This window comes from Centruroides vittatus, unplaced genomic scaffold, assembly GCF_030686945.1.
Source record: "Centruroides vittatus isolate TY-2023 unplaced genomic scaffold, ASM3068694v2 contig_397, whole genome shotgun sequence".
Taxonomy (NCBI): Eukaryota; Metazoa; Arthropoda; class Arachnida; order Scorpiones; family Buthidae; genus Centruroides; species Centruroides vittatus.
Window position 1 is genome coordinate 711,620 of NW_027122212.1, and position 20,952 is coordinate 732,571.

At 31.0% G+C, this 20,952-nt stretch overlaps 2 protein-coding genes across 2 annotated transcripts in view; one reads left to right on the forward strand and one right to left on the reverse strand.

Annotated features, from left to right (window-relative positions):
* Positions 1 to 5,913, reverse strand: part of LOC136976177 (protein CDV3 homolog) — a 36,453-nt gene extending 30,540 nt beyond the window's left edge. The window contains exon 1 of the mRNA XM_067271399.1: positions 5,571 to 5,913. Within this exon, the coding sequence (XP_067127500.1) occupies positions 5,571 to 5,795 (225 nt within the window). The 5' untranslated portion in view covers positions 5,796 to 5,913. The remainder of the gene's footprint in view (positions 1 to 5,570) is intronic.
* A 333-nt stretch (positions 5,914 to 6,246) lies between these two features.
* LOC136976151 (protein KTI12 homolog) overlaps positions 6,247 to 20,952 on the forward strand; it is a 35,288-nt gene continuing 20,582 nt past the window's right edge. Inside the window, exons 1-2 of the mRNA XM_067271361.1 lie at positions 6,247 to 6,417; positions 14,359 to 14,410. Coding sequence (XP_067127462.1) covers positions 6,267 to 6,417; positions 14,359 to 14,410 — 203 coding nt within the window. The 5' untranslated portion in view covers positions 6,247 to 6,266. The remainder of the gene's footprint in view (positions 6,418 to 14,358; positions 14,411 to 20,952) is intronic.

Below are 20,952 nucleotides of genomic sequence, written 5' to 3' on the forward strand. Positions count from 1 at the left end.
CAAATGCACCCTAGGAAGGTAGAACCGATTGGACTACTTGTCTGACGTCACTTGTGTATGAGTATTCATAGTGGTGGCACACTTCAAAAATTTCGCGGCACACTAAAGTGCCGCAGCACACTGGTTGAGAATCACTGGTCTAAATATTCATACATATTCAAGATGGACTTTGACATAAGTGTTATGTAATAATACTAGTAAAAACTGCTGTTTATAACATTATTAAAGATCAAAAAATATTTTTTAATGAAGTTTAATGAAGAAAAAGATTATGAATTTAAACTTTTTTTTTTTTGGTTAAAAATTTGTAATAATTTCTTTCAAATATGGAAAATTTTATGCTCAAAAGATTATGCTCAAATGGTACACCATATTTTAGATGTGATATAGTTATCTACCTATAACCAGATGTCATAAATGAAAATTTTTTTGTTCTAATCATCATCTTTTTTCAAATACAGTAAAAGTTTGATATTCCAGACCCTGATATAATGGACATTGTGTTATTACAGATGGATGTTGTTGGTCCAGCCAAAAGTATAGGAAAATTATAAGAACACTCATTAGCTGTAACAGACTTCTGCTACTATGGATTATTTTTCAGGCCCCTCAGACCATTGTCCTTTCGTTATTATGGACTTTTTAGTCACCATTTTATTTCATCACAATCATTGTTTTTACTTTATTTGCAAAAAATAAATACAAAAATAATATAAAATTCATGTTTTCTAGCATAATATTTTACATTTCATTTAGTGTGTTTTCTGATAAATTATTTTTGTTCATTTTGGTTTCATTTTCTCTATGATTGAGAAATTTTGGATTTGTTGTATAAAGCAAAGCAAATCATAAAAAAAAATCTTTAGATTTAACACAAAAAAGTAGATAAAATTTGTCAGACTGAAGTTGGCAAAAAAAACATTCTGAGCATGCATGCTGACAATTTCAAACATCTGGAAAGCAAGAGAAAAACTATAACAGGCTTTTCTTAAAACAATTCTAAAAAAAAAAAAAAAAAAAACAAAATTAATAATATTGTTTTTACAAGTTAATAAAAATTTGGCTTAACACTTTACAACTGAAATTTTGTCCACTATATAATTGACTTTTGTCCACAATGTCAATACATAGTAATGAACAAGTCGATATTACTTGTTTCAATGGATGTTACCACGAGTATAAGAGGATCTTTATATTCATGGTAACAGATCCACTAAAACAAGCTAAAAATACATTGATTTGGCATATAAACCTGGAGTAAGCATCCACGAACTACAGATGTTTTCTCCAGGCACATTATTGAGATCCATTCTAATATGATTCTACTGTATAATAATAGACCAATTTCCTTGGTCCCAGAGTGCTCTGTTGTGACAAGCTTTTACTGTATTTAAATTTTGCTGACAAAATTGAGAAATTGAACATCTATTTTTTTTTTTCTTTTTCACAATAGAATTTAAAAAAATTATCTTTATTTAAAAGTTTAAGATTTTTTTTTGTATTAACTCATTCACTATGTTTATGGATATAATTAGACTTAATAGGTACAAAACCTGTGGTATTAAAAGGTATTAAAAAAACCTGTGTAAACATTTGTTTAAATCAATGAAAATATTTAAATTTAAACTAAAATATATATATAATTGTATTTTAAAATTTCTGCCTTTTTTTTTTTGTTACATGTGGGTGTAATATTTATAATGTGTGGGTGCACTGAAATAACTGTTTTTAAAGAAAATTATTTATTGATTCTTCATATGCTAACTTAAACAAAATTTCAAACCAAACAGTAAAAAATCTTTATATATTATTTTAAAAACATTCTGAACTCAGTGAGTTGTCATCAGATTAAATTATGAGTTAAATATAAATTAAGTAATTAGTCAAACTGAATTTCATTTGAATCTGTATTACATAAAAATATGTTCTTAATCTTGAAGATGTAATTTTCATGATAAAATTTAAAAAAAAAAACTATATTAATAGTGTTACTGGTAAAGTTAGATTCATTTCTTAATCTTGATATGTTGCTCTAATCTTAATTGAAATAAATTAGAAATGATATTAAACCTATTCAACTATTAGAATTTATGATTTCAATTTTTCAGCATAAAGATAATTAAGAAAACAGATCAAAATAGAAATATGAAAAAGCAAAATTTATAAACTCATAATTGAGTATTTTACACTTATAAATTAATACACAGTATTTAATTTAAAACAAAAAAGAAAAACTTAGTTTTAATTGTTTCACATTAAATAATATAATTCCAGAAATATTTGTTTTATATAAAATATAACTGTTGACTTACTTTCTGATTTATTATGAACTATCAAAATATTGAGTAAAAAAATTTCAAAAAGGCGGTAATAAAACTAAATTGTTGATTAATAAATGTAATGATCACATAAATGCCATCCAAGCCTTGAAAATTTTTGACCCAGAAAAATTGGAAACTTATTGTGTGTGCAGAGCACTGCTAACAGGAATTCTTATATCATACCATTTGTTTTAATACCAGAAATGTTCCAGATGCTAATTTCAGATAAATATGTTCAAGATTATAATTCATGGATTACTTTAAACCTTTCAGCATCAGAAAAATGAAATGGCCTCTTCTCACTTGGCATGTTTGAAGAAGTGAGGTCATTTTTTTGCTAGTTCTTATTGGTCCAGTTATAAACAAAGCATTAGCCAACTCTGATTGGCTACTGTTACAACCAGATTCCAAGAAATATGATACAAGTATCAATTACACCATTGCCAATTTTTCTGTTCTAATAATTGTATTTGTATCTTAATATGATAATTACTTAAAATACAATCAAATTTTTAGTGCTGAAATTTTTGTAAACTAAATTGCTAAACTTTTTATGAAATTATCTAATAAAAATTGGGAAGCTGTTATTGTGTAGTTAATATTTAAATATCTAATACAGATACATACTGATTTAAGGTATATTGCCTAGTAAAGCAGCTTTAATATGGTTAGATAAACAAGCCAATGACAGTCAGTTTCAAATGAAAAGAGATATGTTATTGATTTGCTTATCTGGCTGTATTAAAGCCACTATACTAAGTTATGTGCCCTTAGATGATGATCGGTTGAACACAGAAAATTATTATACTTACTATTGATCATCAGTATTAATGTCCAATTGTTTAAACAACTTATGACTAACCAATAAAATATGATAAAATTCTTACAATTATTGGAAATAATCATTTGTGATACAGCTCATACATATATTTTTATTTTTCATTTTTTCCCTATGTTCTTCCTAGATAAACTGCATCAAATTGAGAATGATTTTTAATGAAGTTATCCTAAAAAACTACTTGCTACCTTAAATTTACCATTTTTCTTTCCCTTACCTTTTGAGGATTTGATGAAATGTACTAAAAGCTGATTAGTTAGATGATCCATCATGGCGAGTTGAATTATCTATAAACATGTCTATCTTAAACATATTTATCTGGAAAACCTCTATCTCAAATTATGTTTCCCCCCCTGTATTTTCAGCCTAAATTCAGTATATTTTTCATATTTATCGCAACTAATTTTCTACCAAAACCTCTATCTCAAATTATGGACTGAAGTGTCAATTACAATTCAAAGCTTAGTGACTACATTTTGATAGCACAAATTGTAGAAACTGCTCTTGCAATACAGTAATAGTTACAATTAACATTGCTTTTCTCTGATTGGCAGTGAGTTTGATTTGGTTTATTTGTTTATGGAAACAAAAACACATGGACAATCTGATGAGGGAATGCCTCCTGAGAGCACTTTCTATGGGAAAACTGGCCCCTATTTAGGTGTTACAAACATGAAGAAAACTTAGAAAACTCCATGTAGCCTGCCCATTGGCAAGGTGCAAACCTATGACCACTGAAACCAGTGTTCAGTGGTTTTATCTATTTGGCCACTGATGTGCTAAGGCTATGAGTTTGACTTGCATCTTGTTGGTTGAAGGAAATCAGATATCAAACTATTTTTGTTAAGGTATGTCAAAAATGTTTTATTTGTAACTAATGTACTGTACTTGCTATCATATTAATAAAATACCACACTGCCAATCAAACTTATTATGTTTCCTATGTATAAACCTCTATCTCAAAAATTTTTTTGTTGTTGTGAGATTTGAAATAGACAAGTTCAATAGGTCACCTGTATTTTAAATTTGTGATGAAGTACATTGTAAGATTTCAGACCAGCAGTTTCTACCATTTTGTAGTAGTTTGTATGTTAGTGTAAATCCTTGTATGAATCCAGCTTTATCTGAAATTTAATTACAGTATTGATAACTGTATCTGAACAAAAAGGCTGCATCACTTAGAAACTTGGTTACAGCCTTACTGTTATAATGTTTGTAAGGTTCTAACTATCATAAGTACTGTGCATACAGACCCAATAAGTTATGTAAGTTATATTGGCACAAGAGCCATGTAAATACCAACCAATCAACCTAAAGACAATAACTATAATAGAAATTCTGACTTCAGTAAGAAGTTTGCATATCGATATTTTCCGTTATAAACTATTTTGTTATAACCTTATAAACAAAGTCTTATTTACAATCTTATAAAAATACACATTTTTAAGCTGTTAAAATACAACTTTTTAGTACTAATCAGCCTCAACATGTGACTTTAAAGTTTTAATACCTAACAATTGCATGTTTTAATCATTGTTTGTTTGCAATACAGTAGTTTAAATTGCTGTCATTTCTTACTTTAATTATATGTTAACTGTTGCTAATAATGATACTGCATAAACAATTCACCATATACCATCATTATATATTATGTATTTACTGGTGTAATAACAATTTCTTATAAATGATTAACATCACTGTTCACTGTTTAGTGGTAACAAGATTATTAATAATCATTTTATAACAACGAAATATTATCGATATTGAACGATATTGATTTTACATAATTTTCATTAAGCAAACAGATTTTATCGTTCAATTCATTTCTTTTGATTCAAAATTAATTTATGTGATTTAATTTGCTGTTCACAATAAAATTATTACATGTTTCATTGATACTTTTTATTTTATATTGATAATTTGTACGAATTATGTGCTTTTATTACATTATGTCCTCATTAAAACTGGGACGAATTTTAATAAGCTGTAAACTATTCCACACAAAATGACTATGTAAATATTAAGTATAATTTTCAGGATTTAAACCCAGAAGTTTTTAAAAATCAGTTAAATTAAATCTCCACATCACACACAAAAATGAGACTCCCAGTAATAAGAAAACGTATCTAAATGAAGAAAAAATCATCTTTTATGGTTAAAATATTACATTTTAGAACATTTATAAGGTTATATAAAGGGGGTCGGTCGCATTTTAGACAGTCGTAACAGTTTATTTAAATTTGTGATATCCGGTTATTTGACAAAAAATAAAGACAAAGAAATGATATTAAAAGATAATTTTAAAATAAAATATAAAGTTAGGATTAAGTTTTTCAAGTTATTGTATTGAAATTTTAAGGTTATATCCGGTGGTGTGAAAGAGACTTTCTTTTAATTACAATGAGACTAACCTGTTCCAATAAAGGTAAAGATAATGTTGCTTGTGTGTCTGTAACAACGTTATTTTTCTCTTTTTCTTTTTTCGGAGTGGTCAACGTTTCCACTTTCTTTCCGCTTTCTTCTAATTTCTTAGCGATTGTCTCGGTCGTCGTATATTTCGACTTTCCCGATTTTCCCTTCTTACTTTTATCTTTCTTGGCAAAAAATTCATCTAAACTTGCATCTGCCATTTTCATACGTATAATTCGACCTCAACAAATGCTTAAAATATGTTTCAAATACAAACGTATACTCGTTTTTTATTCTATTTCCACCTCGCACTGACCATGTGGATATTTCTTTTACGTCACTCCGGTTTCGTACTTCAGTTTCGTAATTAGAATTACGAAATTATTTTTTAGAATTTAATATGCAAATTATTAATTTACTAATATTACTAATTTAATCAATTGAATATATTTGTATTATTCAAATCAAATTTTGAAAATATTAAATAATAAAATTAATTAATAATATATATATATAAATTTTAAAAATAGATAAAATATTATTTAAAATAAGTTTGATTTATTTCTAAATATTAATAAATGTAAAATTATAAAGTTTTTAAATGTGTAAAAGTACATTTATATTTTTTTTGCGTATTTTCATTGCCAGAAGGCGCTGTAGTAACACACGGTTTTTTTTAATGGTGTTAAGATTTTAAAATGCCGCTTGTCGTACTTTGTGGTTATCCTTGCAGTGGTAAAACTTTTAGAGCTAAACAATTAGAAAATTATTTAATAAAAGAGCATAAATTGAAAGTGATATTAATTAGTGATGAAGAAGGACTTTGTGATAGGAATACTTTATACAATGGTAGATATTACACATAATAAATCTAATCTGTTTTGGTTGTTTGATAAATAAGTTTATAAATTAAAAAACCAAAACATTAAACTTCTACATAAAAGTTTTAATTTTATTAACGAACCTTATCAGAATATAATAAAAGCTAATTCTGAATATTAAGTGAATCTGAAATTCAAATCAGATTAAATATTGATACTGTAGTTAAAAATCAATGCATAATTCACTTGACCTATTTTATAAATTTATTAAAATTTTAGGAAATTTTATTACTATAATTGAAAAATTGTGCGGCAAACATGACTTCTCGATCATTGGCTGCGTTCGCAGACTTAACAGATCCAAAGCTGCCGAGTATTTTTCTGCTGAACACCCTCTACAGTAGTGCTGTTTTGGAATATGTTTGGTATTTTGATGTCAGGTTTAGTAACGTCTTTCATTTACACTACCTGTTGCTACCCGAAACTGACCGACGATGGCTGCTTTTTGTTCCAACGCATATGTCGCTCGTCCTTTGGCAGATGTAACTATGTTACGACTACCGATTGAAACATCTTTGCTCAGTTAAAACTGTTGACTCTGCTGAATGCATCCATTGAAAAAGTTTTTCTTTCTAAAGTTTTCAATAATTGTCAAATTATGGATCATTGTATGAAATATGTTTTGACATTGATAAACAACTTTAATCATTTTGTAATTTGATGGGTTTTTTTTTCCTGCTGACCATAAGAATAATTTTAATTTTTAAATGTTACTTCAAATTAACTGCTTATTGAATTTAATTAAATGTCCAACAATTTGAATCTTCAAGGAACATTTAGAGAATGTTAGAACTCATTCTACAAAAAAGAATATAGAATGAGTTCTATTTCTTCCTGAAGATGAATTTTTAACTCTGAAAGCATGCAGGTTGTTAGTTTCATTGTATTTTTGATTAAATTCTAATTTGTGAAGTTTGATTAGTGAAGTTCATATAAACTGAGTAATTTTTTTTTTTCTATTATGGATAGTCAAAATCATTTACATATTTTGGTTAATGTTTCCTTAGTTAGCCAAGATGGTGGCTCGTCTCTAATTCCAGCCAGAAACAGTGGGATGCGCGTTCTAACCTAACCTAACCTATTCTAATAAATTACCATAATTATTAGCAACCAAATTATTAGAATATGTTAGGTTAGGTTAGAACGTGCTTCCCACTGTTTCCTTGCTGGAATTAGAGACGAGTCGCCATCTTGGCTACCTGAGGTGACATTAATCCATATTTTAGTTTTAATTTTACACATTTGCTTACATTAATATTAATGTAACTTTATGAAATTAAGAAAATTTTGGTTGAGTTTTCTGTGAATTTTTACTTTATAGATTAAATCTGTTTTTAAAATATTTAAACTTAATAGAATTTTATTTAGAAATGAAAAATACGTGGTACGATCCAAAAGTTCGGGGAATGCAGTAATCTACGACAACAAAAGCATGTATTTGAAGTTACAGCGTATGAAATGGATTCTACCAAACCACCTCTACGTGTTCAGGTTAATTTCACCCATGTCATGTGATTAAACCGCGAGCGCTGCTGTTTTTTTCCGGAGATAGTTACCTTTGTCCTGCGACGTAATCAAAGTGGAGTTTCAAGAACAACCTCCAACATTTTGACTTCACCGTGACCTTTCACCGTAGAATCACCATACACCTTTCTTAGCAAGTTTAAAATCTCCGTAGGTGTTTTACCTAAACGCTGACAAAATTTAATGTTGGAGGTTGTTCTTGAAACTCCACTTTGATTACGTAATCAAAAGTCACAGGACAAAGGTAACTATCTTCGGAAAAAAACAGCAGCGCTCGCGGTTTAATCACATGACATGGGTGAAATTAACCTGAACACGTAGAGGTGGTTTGGTAGAATCCATTTCATACACTGTAACTTCAAATACATGCTTTTGTTGTCGTAGATTACTGCATTCTCCGAACTTTTGGATCGTACCATGTATACATTGTGTACAATTCAAGATTTTGATTAAATACTTAAATTTTTAAAATATTTAAACAGCTTTATTTCTATATAGCCTAGTTGGTTATAACTTTTATTTACAACAAAGATGTTTAAATCAATTAACTAAACATAAGTTTAAATTACTGGATTATATATATACTGTACTTATTCGACTGCAAGATTCACTTTTTTTGGGTTTTATTATCAAAAAATAGGGTATATCTTATATTCGATGGCATCTTAGATTACGCGCGCGCACACAAAATCACAATGGAATAGAATTAGTGTCAGCTAAAAAATATTGAGGGTTCAGAGAATAGCTATCCCTAGTTTATATGGTGATAATCAGTATAATTATATAGCCTAGTAAGTTCAAATTAATATTTGGAAATGAAGATTGAATGGATAGAGGGAGATTAGGATTATGCTGAACACTTAAGCTGTAAACTTTGATAACACAGAGACTTTGAACATTACAGCATAGATAATTTATTTGTTGAATCTATCATCTATGCTGTTTCAATTCCTCACTGTAAGAAATTTTATATTTGATAAAATAACACTGGTAATCCAGCAAAAAAGGAAGAAATTTAATAAATAAACAATTGTTTTAAGAAATCTTAGAGATTACTATGTTAGCTGCAAGATGTATTTAGATACAAAATATTACATCTTTTGATATGATGTTCTGATTAAGCAAACATTTGTTACAATTAGAGTTTTATATATAGAAGTCATATAGGTAAGTGTTGATTTTTTTTCTCTTATGAATGGCAATCTTTGAGTCCAGTTTTTACATCTAATGTTTAAACATTTGTGCTAAATTTCTGTCTCAACCAAATTTACTGTAAATTTAACATATTTCTCTTGTTTATCTGCAGTTCTCCATCCAGACCCAACTGATCAGTGCTAAATATTCATGCATTGTTTGTATAGATAGCGACTTTTGTTGAGTGCTTCCGATTATTGCCATTTGTTCAGAAACTCGACGTTTGGTAATACTCTAGTATTTGGTCTCTGCTGACTGTTAATATGCTTATATGTTATGCAATAGTTGCAGGTTTAAGCCCTGTTCAGGATTAATCTATAATTTTCTAAACTATTATCTTTGTGAAGATTAATTATTAGTAATTCGTTTTGCATTTTAATTAAATTATTTAATTAAAATTCAAAATGAATTTCTAGATATCACTTCTACTTTTAGGCCAAATATCAATATGTTTAAAATTAAACTCATGTTTAAAAATTAAAGTTTCCTTTTCTTATCAAAATGTTTGAGAAAATAAAATAAACAAATTAAATATGTTTAAACTTGAGAGGGGAACTCTCCATAAATACTCTAATGTTGGAAAGTAATTGAGATTTGCGATCTTGAATATGATGTCAATAAAGAAAATTGAATATTACAAATACCACTAATATTGCACTCTGCATAGATAGTGTCTCTTCGGCACCTCTGGTTTAATTTGTAATGACAAAAAAAGCAGACTAGATCTTGACCAAGTTTGAATATTTGATTTTCTTAAATCAAATTCTGCAGTATGTAAGAATGAAAAGAATTATTGATTATTTCTTTTATTGTAGTTAAGAACCTACAAAAACTCAAAATAAATCTAACAGTAAAATAAATAAATAACTCAAAAAGTGTACAAAAAATTTATAGTAGAAATGAGGTAATTATGATCGTCTAATAAACTTATTAGAGCTATTTTGAATTGTTCTGCTGAAATTGATTTAGACTAAAAAAACTGTTGTAAAATAAAAAGTTTTTTATTTTATTTTATTAATTTATTTAATACATTGAAATAAGCAAAATAAGTTAAATAATAAATATTAAATGAAATTATTAATGAAATAAGATAATTAAACTCACCAAGTATTCAGGATGTTCAAATATTTGAGATCTCATTAATATTTAAATTCAGAATTGTTATTTGTCTACTTTTAATTGAAACATGATTGATAACACTATTACATTGTTGAATATATGTTTAAATTTAATTTTTTTCTGTCCTTAGTATAACTTATACATGATCTTCTCATCTAAGATTGTTTGGCAAAATTGCTTTCTAATTTATAAGCATTGCAAGTTACTATTTTCAGCTTATAAAACTAATTATATAATCACTATTTTGTGCTGCAATGAAGAATTACAAAGTAATTATTGATAAAGAATTGTAAATATATATTGTGCTATTTAAATGATGCATTATAAAAGTTTGGCTTAAATCTTTAGAATAACCTTGTAAGTTTAAAATATAATGCTGCTTATGTAACTCTTAATGAGCCATATTAGCATTAAACTGCCAAGATTATTTTATGTAATGAGTGGCTATTAAATTTATGCCAAAATACTACATTGTAAAAATTGTAATTTTATTTCTTTTATTGTAAAAATTCTGTTTAAAATAATTTTATATAGTTGAATTTTTTTCATCAAAATGTTCTTAAGGATCTTTTTAATTTCACTAGACATTATTTTAAAGATTTTTTTTTTAAACTATAATGCATTTCAAGGAAAATTAGTAACATATATCCCGTATAACATATACAATTAACCCAGTAATTAATTTAAATATTAAACAAAAAGCTGGATTCCTTATTATTCTGCTTTACGGCTAATTAATATTAAGGAATTAAGTAATTTAGCTAGAAGTAGGTAGTTAAATTGTCATTTTAAATTTAATAAGAAATTTAATTTAGAAATAAATTATTTCTAATTATTAAATAAACAGCCAATAAAGAATCTGGCCATTTATTTGTTATTTAAATATATCACATATGATTAATCAAGTGATTCATGTTTGTCAAGTAAGTCTGCAAAATTTGTTTCAATTAAGAAAATATAATGTTTTATATAATAGATTTAATTTATTATATTAACAAAATTGTATTTTTTATTGATATTATAAAATAAAACCATTAGTAGGTTAAAAATCAAGACATTAAAATATTTTCTAAAAGTTTCACTTTTCATCTTCAAGAACATTATTTCAAAATCAAGTGTTTTTACAAGAAAAGTCTCACCTGTTATCTCAAGAATTTAAAGAAATTTTGTCTTATTTATCCTTGAATTTCTAAATTGTTCATTTAAAATTTATGAAATTAATGAAATAAATTCTTAAAATTAAAAAAAAACTTGTAAATTTGTTAATTTAATTTTTTTTTTTTTTTTTTTTTAATTTGAATACCTACTTACTTTGAATTTTATTTATACCTACTTTGAATTTTATTTATTTAGATTAATATCAAAGTAGATATTATTTACTTTACTTGATGTAAAACATATATATATATATGTTAGTCAAAACCCATTTTTAGTTAGAACGCATTTTAACTAGTTGAAACTAGTTTATACTAGATGTCTTTATTAAAACCCATTTTGTCTAGTTAAAATTAGTTTTAACTCAAATTTGTTTTTGACTAGCAGTAAATTCTGGTTTTAAATAGACAAAATGGGTTTTAACAAAGACATCCAGTATAAACTAGTTTCAACTAGTTAAAACGCATCCTGACTAAAAACTGATTTTGACTGCAACATATAGAGTGATTCGGGCTAAGATAGTAAGTGGGGAAATATGCCTACTTTTTGACATTTTCAAACGGTGACGTCAGATATTGTCCTGTGTTTGTATGATGAATTGTTGGGCCAATATTGAGTGCGGAAAGCGGTAGTTGGCTACTATTACATCATTTTCTACATCTGAGAAGAATAATAGCAATATAAGAACGAAGTTTTTGTTGTGAAATGTTTCCAGAAGCATTTTAAAACTAAAAGTTAAAATAGAATTTATTAAAAATTAACAATTAATGTGTGATGTAGTTAAGGTTCTAAAGTTTTCATTGTGAGCTATCGCCGATTCCGATTGGACATGCTAGAACACGTGACTCCACTAGGCATCTTACCCTGACAGATGGGAAAGATACCACATTTTTCTTGGGGTAACATGCCTATTTTTTGTTAATTGAATTCCAATATGCCTATTTTTAATAAATTTTTGTTTTCTCGTTTTATTGCAGGATATGCATAGAAATTATATAAGGACTTCTCAAAAAGTTCACTGAAAAAAGCTTTCAGCTAGCTATAGAGCATGTTAGAACGGGTAGAAACTTAACAATACTTTTATACTGTGCTGTTATACTTACTATGAAGTACTTTGTACTACATATGCAATAAATTAAATTTGGTTAAGATATTCGAAAATTAATTTTATGCAATTATATTTGTTATCTTACCTTAATGGCATTTGGCATCTAACCCGGATACTTTGAGTGAGATGCCTAAATTGCCAGACAGTACAAAAGTCATCATTTTCATATACTCCAAAGTTTTATTTGAAAAACATGCTCAAGAATATGATATTTTCGTTAGAGGCCTCCAAAATCCAAATTGTCGCTATGATTTCCTTCATAAACAAAATGTTAGGCACCTTCCCCCGAATCACTATACATAACTTTATTTATTTCCCCCAAACATATTTATGTAGCTAAAATTAGTTCTAACTAATGTTAAAAGTTAAAACTAGTTTTATCTAAAATCAAAACATGTACAGCAGTAAATTAATTAGACAAAATGGGTTTTGTCTAGTTAACCCTAGAATTTACTGGTAGTCAAAAACGAGTTTGAGTTAAAACTAGTTTTAACTAGACAAAACTGATTTTAACAAAGACACCCAGTATAAACTACAGTAGAGCATCGATTATCCGACTTAATTGGGGACTGGTGTTGGTCGGATAACTGAAAAGTTGGATAACCGAAAAGTATGAAAAAATACATTATTAGTATAGTGTATTAGGCCTGGTTTAAATACTAGCCTCCCTTTCATGGTCGAGCCAGTGCTGCCAGCTAAAACATGCAAAAATTTAACAAAAATAATATTAAAGTAGCCAAGACAACCAAATATTGTAGCGCCACATCACTAGCGGACATTTGAATTTGCCGACTAGAACGCGGTCGGTTAACCGATAAATCAGTTAATTGGGGGTCGGATAATCGATGCTCTACTGTAGTTTCAACTAGTTAAAACACGTTCTAACTAAAAACAGGTTTTGACTGTAGCACATATATAAATTATATATTTTAATTTCAAGAAAAAGCCATTTTATATGGATTAAAAAGTTTATTTTCAAAATCCAAAATATTATGTTTAATATTTTTGAAAAAATAAGCTACAGAACTTGAAAAGTAATGAATGATTTTATGAAGATTAATTTGTATATATCTACTGCAATATACTTTTCAGTTACTTAATAAGTTTTCAAAAGTTATGAAAAAAATATAAAGTAAAATCTTCCACATTTCTTTTTGCGTTTTTAATATGTTAATGCTTATTGAGCTAATACTGATAATGATCATTTGTAGGGTTTTTAGACTTTTGTCTATTTTCAGGAAATCTTTGTATTTATTAACAAAAATTTACATAAATCCAGAGAATCTCTGAAAATAGCCAAGTCTTAGAACTTAGAATTATTTAATTTAAATTATTATTATTTAAATATAGAAAGCAGAATACCAAAACAATTTATATTCTTACTTTTCTATTTTCAATGTAATAGAAAGCAGCTTATAAGAAGGAAATACAAAAATAAGATAAAATCTAAAATTTTAACTTAAATACAGTATTTTATAAATAAAGGTTATTTACCTAAAATAAAAATAAAATGGCATGCACAATAAGAAGTTATAATTCTTCACTTTTGTTAAAACTCAAATCTCTATTTCTTTCATTTTTTTGTTTTTTGTTGTCATTTTTTTAGTAGAATTATTAATGTATATTATTATTTAGTTTTTGAAAAACTTTAATATATTTTTACCAGAATGTGAAACTAAAGTGTGTAGTTTGTTTCTAATTTTTATATTAAATAAGTCAAGAAGAATTAATGTTTCAAATAACCATATAATCTCCAACTTATTTCTTCTTTTTTAATTAATGAAAAGTAAAACATTTGTTTTTTTCCAGATGCTTCAAAAGAAAAAGAATTACGTAGTTCTTTAAAATCTAATGTTCAAAAGTAAGTAGAACTGTTATCATAACAATTTAACATAGCTATTAAAATTGAAAATTCTCTATTATATAAATCGTACAAACTTTTATACAATTTTTAAAAATTTCATACATCTAATTCTGCTTGAATAGAATTTTTTTTAACACAATTTTGATTTAACACAATCTGCAGAAAAAATTTAATTCATTTTTTACATGATTTGTTTTGGTTCAACATGTTTCAATAAATTTTTCTTTTTAAAAATAACCATTTTATTTTAATTTTAAGAAAAATTATTAATATATCTCTTTTTAGAAAATTGTGCTTATTTTTTAAAAAAGGACAATTTTCTAGAAAAGGAATTTTTCTAGAATTTGCACTCAAGGCTGCTACTACATACACATACACATACAAATTTTAAGATTTGGCTGTTTTTTATGACTTGAATATGTGTAGGCTTTCATTCTGACTTTATCCTGCAAATTTTTTCTGAAACATTTCAGAAAAAATTTAATTTGAAGTTCAATGATTTGTTTGTATTGTTGCATTACTTACTTACTTTCCATACAGAATAGTTTTTGTAAGACATTTCGTATTAGAAGTTAGTGGTACTTTAATTGAACAAATCAAATGAAATTTGTGAAAATGATTTAAATTTATTAGCTACATTTACAAGTTTGGTTAACTTGAAATATTTTTTAAACACATCTTATTATATTAATAAAGAATCATCACACACCGGAGTAAGATGCAATTAATCTCTCGTAAACCTTTAACCAGCGTGAAGTACAAATAACTGTTTGAGCAAACGAACAATCAGAACAAAGACCAGCCGTTCGGAACGATATTTCAAATATTGTTCCAAACGGCTTGTCTTCATTCTGATTAGTCTTTACAAACGATTTGTAGCTTAAAGAAGGACCCGGGAGGGGTCCGAAAACGTTTGCTCGGACAGTTATTTGTGATTCACACCGGTTAAAGGTTTATGAGAGATTGATTGTATTATTTTTACTGGTTTTTAAGATCTGGAACCGATCTTCCATTTTTCTATTTCATGAACAGGTTTTTATTTAAATGTACATTTTTTGGACATGTATTTATTGTCTAAAGATAGAATTGGATGTATTAATTAATAATTGGACTGCAATTTGAGTTATAGACCTATAAATTCCCATTGTTGTCCTTCTGTCTTTCCTTAATCTTGAGAACGGTGTTAGATAAATGAAATTCAAGAGCAGATATGGAAAGCTTAGGTGCCGGAGGCTCTGATTAACTATAAAAATCAGATGCAAATCAAAAGTCACATTATTTCAATTCAGAAATCTCCTCTGAAAGGAGCTATATACTGTAGATGACTGGCACAACTGCATTGCTAAAGGAAAAGTATAATGCACAGGGGCAAAACACTACAGTACTAATTTCAGGTAGAGAGCATATATTTTAAAATTAAATAAATTAAAAATATGATTAAAAATTGCAGCCTGGCATTGTGACAATGTCACAACAAATAATTGCTCATTGTAACATACTGTCGATTTCAACTAAAAATTGAATTCATTTAAGAAGTTACTCAATTACTCAAATTTCAGTTTAACTTGTTTTATATTCAATAAATTAATGATGGGAAACAGGATTGGCTCTAGATTTTTTGTTGCTCATAGCAAACAAGGTTATTTGCTGTTCCATATTTTGTAGAATTGTCTCAGAAAAATACAATTTATTCATTTAAATGTAAAATATAATTTTTTAAAAGTTAGATATTTAAAATTTTAATTATAATGTCTTTAGTTTTTATAGAATTGTTTTATGCAAAGTGTTGCCCTTAAAAATGTTCTGTCTAAATATTTGCTTTTCTGGTGACTAAAGCATGCTCTTATGTAAAATCAATTATTAATGATTAGTTGCCTGTTGGTTGATTATCGAATATTTTTATCATACACATATATTTTATTAGTTATTTGACACTAGGTAGAAGAATAGCAAACTTTTTACATCTGCCTTTGTTACAAATATAAAGAACTTTATATTTTGCAAAATATTATTTTATGGCTATCAGTTATAAATTCATATAAATAAATAACGACTAACCCGTTACAAAGCTATACATCCACCAAAGCCGAATTATCGGGCTAGAGTCGGCTATAATAAATAAATAATTAATATGACAATTTGGCACTAAAGCTTGGCGTTAGGCGCCATCTATTACTAAACTTAATAATTGTAATTAAATTAAATAAATAATTTTAATAATTTGGAACTGGAGGAAAAGAAATCGGCCCGAAGCAGGACTCGAACCCGCAACTTCTGCTATCCGTGCAGACACGTTACCAGTTACGCTACCCGGACCTTCGGTCCAATCGCCTCCTTTAGTATATAAATGCAAATATATGTAATGGCCGTCGATGGTCGTCGTGTTTGCATATATATACTGGAGGAGGCGATCGGACCGAAGGTCCGGGTAGCATAACTGGTAACGTGTCTGCACGGATAGCAGAAGTTGCGGGTTCGAGTCCCGCTTCGGGCCGATTTCTTTTCCTCCAGTTCCAAATTATTAAAATTATTTATTTAATTTAATTATAATTATTAAGTTTAGTAAGAGATGGCGCCTAACGCCAAGCTCTAGTGCCAAATTGTCGTATCAATTATTTATTTATTATAGCTGACTCTAGCCCGATAATTCGGCTTTGGTGGATGTATATAAATTCATAGTTTATTCTGAACTGTAATGATCATTTTCAGCTATTAAAATCTGTATATATACTAATATATAAAATTGAAAAACTGAAAAAATAAATTACTATTCAGATGTACAAATAAACATTACATATGAATTGCTAAGAATGCATTATTCGTTATTAAACCAAATTTTAATAATTAGTATTGTACACATTTTTAAATGTGGTGGTGAAATGTATTATTTAAAGTTAGGAGTATTTTGATCTTGTCGGTTGGACGCTTGCTGCGAGGCTTAGGCGTCCCGTGGATGTTTAGTTGGTGGCTGGTCGTCCTCTAGCGGTGAAGTCAGGCAACAGCTTGTCGGTGTGTGTTGATGAGAGCGGCGGTGACGCCCACTAGTAGCGGAACGTTTTGACGTACTCTTTGAAAAAAATAGTCAGAGCTTCCTGGCAGGTGGAGAGAGGATTGAGGGTAAGGTAGTTGGAGATCTTGGGGTTATGTGGTGTGAGAGGATAGTCATTTAGAATTTTTTGCCTGATATTGTTGAAATTGGGGCAGTAGTCGAGTCGATGCGAAGACGTGTCGATCTGGTCGGGGCAAGTACTACATTTGTCCGTCTTTTTGATTTTCCGGGAGAAGAGAAAGTGGTTAGTAAGTAGCGAGTTGGTCCTGGCACGGTTGACGAGGACGTTCATGTAGCGATCAGTGATGGAGGGAATGCTGGCATACGAAGATTCGTTCAGCCAGGGGTAATTGGAGTGGTTATGGTAGTGATTCCAGTCGTCTTCCATGTTCTAATGATGATCGTAGCGCAAGATCACGGAGAGGTCTTCAGGTGTGATGTAGTTGGAGTTGACAGAGGTGGACAGATAACTTTTGGCGAGGGCGTCAACCTTTTCATTGATTCCGATACCCAGATGAGCTGGAGTCCAAACGAGATGTAAGTTTTTGCCATGACAGTAGTGGATGTGGAGACGTTCGTGGATGCTTCGAATGATGGTAGGGAAGTTGACATTATAATTTATCAAGGCAGAAAGGACAGATTTGGAGTCTGTGCAGATGACGGCGTTGTTGCAAGAGGTGGTGGCATAAGAGATTGCTTGTAGGATGGCATAACCTTCAGATGTGAAGATGGAGGACTCAGGGTGGAGGGTATATTGGGCTGTGATGTTGTGAGTATCGTCGATATAGGCTGCGGAAACTCTGTGAAGAGTTTTGGAGCCATCGGTGGCAACGAAGGTGAGGGAAGGATGATGACTGCGCCAGATCTTGAAGAAGAGACGAATACTGTCGTTAGGCTTATTTGTGCACTGGAAGTCGTAGTCATCGAGAGAGATATGATGATCCATGTGAAGGTGGGTGTTGGGTGAGGGGATATTGTCGGTCGAGATGGTGATGTTGTGGCGAATAATCCAGTTGCAGGTGAAATGATTGAGTGGGATTAGGGTAACACCGTCAGGGTGGTGAATATGATGTAAGATCTCGTAGAAGAGGCGGTCGTCGTTCACTTTTTTTAAGTATATGCTATACTGTTTGATGATGATCTTTTGGAAGCGTAGTTCAATCGTGGTCCTATTAACGGCACGGAGGGTAACGGTGTTATTGGTTGTTAGGGGAAGACCCAGACATAACTTAAGATATTGTATTTGAATAGAATTGAGGGTCTTGTAGTGGGTGGGTGTGAGGGAAGCAATGCCTGGAATTGTGTAGGTAATAATGCTACCGATGATGCTGTCGGCAATGATAATGAGGTTTTTGGGGATCCACCGTGCTTCTTGTTGCAGAAAATCTTGAAGATATTGAGGAGACGATTGCATTTGCTATGGATGTAATGGATGTGGGCGGACCAGGTAAGAGTAGAAGTGATGTGGATGCCGAGGAGCTTGACCCTGCGGACAACGGGGAGGGTTTGGTCATGAATGGAGAGCTTCTGAGTGTTAAGAGTATTGTAGGGAATAGGGAGAATGGCGCACTTCTGAGGTTGACAAGCGATGGCGTTGTGCTCGGCCCAATCCGCAAAGGAGGTGAGAAAGCGATTGGTGGGATATTGAAGATCAGAGTAATTGTTGGCGTGGATAATGGCGGTGATATCGTCGGCGTAAATGTAGATTTGAGTGTGATGATTCTCCAGATGGAAGATGTCTTGCATGAATAAGGCAAAGATGAAGGGGGATATGACACTGCCTTGTGGGATACCTTGGCAAAGAATGTGCTCAGAAGATAGGAGGCCTCTCCATTTCACTATGTTAAGTCTGTTGGTGAGGAAATCCTGAAGCCATAAAAGGGAGTTGCCTTTCAGGCCTTTCTGAATGGCTTTTTGGAGAAGAATGTGATGTTTGACGGAATCATAGGCATGATAGAGGTCCAAGGAGATAATGTTCAGACGCTGATTAGCGTTCTGCAAAGTGTGGCTGTGGGTCAACAGATGGGTGAGGAGGTCTCTTGTGCCCTTGCCGGGAAGACCACCAAGGTGTTTATGATTGAACCATTTTTTAGTGTTGGCAAGGCGTGTCCAACGTTGGAGGATCATTCTCTCTAGGGTTTTGCAGATTGTAGACGTGAGGGCGTAGTTTGCCACATTTGACGAGTCCTTATTGGGTTTACTGATGGGGATAATAGTAGTTTTCTTCATGTTGAGGGGGATTTTGCCAGTGCTCCAGATATGATTTAGGATAGTCAAGAGATGTGTTCTGTTCTGCTGGTTGGCTTTATGTAAGACAGACATGAGTATGCCGTCTGCACCAGGGGTTGTATTCCTCGCCTTTTGGATGGCGACGTTCAGCTCCTGTATTGAGAAAGGCGAGTTATAGTCGGTCTGGTCAATCGGGGGGTTGTCAGTTGAAGGGAGACGGATGTCTAGTGTAATTTCGGAAGAGTACGGAATGAAGTGATGTGCGAAGGCTTCTGCTTGATTATACGGATTTGTTATGGTGTTGCCATTGATGTTGAGAATGAAGTGAGTCGGAGGAGTGGCGGAAGTTGTGCGTAACAGGCGGATGATTTTCCAGATGTTGGTTTTGTAATGTTGGGTGTTGGCCATGCGTTTTCAATAGTCGCGCTTGCTCTCAAGAATCGTTTGTTGAAGAGTAGCTTTGGCATGCTTGTAAGCCATCCAGTTCGTCGCGTTAACGTTTTTGGTAAATTTGTGATACAAATGACGCTTGCAGGCCAGCTTCTTGCTACAGTCGCTAGTCCACCAAGGTTGTCTTGGGCGACTATGGTAGGTCCCAGAGGGACAGGACGTAATATAGGACTGGTAGTGGTCAACGAGATTGTTGTACGATCAGTCGTTGCCCTCGGGCCAGAAATGGGTGCAAGTGGAGTGAATGGGATTGGCAGGGGAGGGGAGGGATGGTTTTGGGAAAGGGCGGTGGCCCATAACCAAGGGGAGGTCGATGGCGATCATGCAGTGTCTGCTGCCATGACAAAAGAAGAGGGGGGTCCAGAGTGCATTTGTAGCCAAAGAGGCAGAGACGAGGGACAAGTCGATAGCAGTATTGTGGTTGTTAAGATTAAGAAAGGTGGGTTGGCCATTGTTGAGGGACACGAGGTCGGAGTTGATAATCAGTTGGGCAAGATAACGGCCCCTGGGATCGGTGGTGTCATTGCCCCATAGGTCGTGGTGGGCATTGAAGTCGCCGCAGATGATGGTGGGGATGTGGGGGATGGGTGAAAGAAGGGTGTTGAGATGGGGGTTCCACACTGCGGTAAGCATTAATGAGACGGATGGGAGAGGGGGTGTAGATGGTCGTGATGATCCATTCGGGGTCACCTGGAGCGAGGAACTGTTTCAAAGATACAAGAGAGCAAGGGATTTGTTTGTGGATGTAAGTGATGAGTCCGCCACCTTTACTATGAGTACGGCGGGTGTAATAGGCATTGTAATTTGGTAA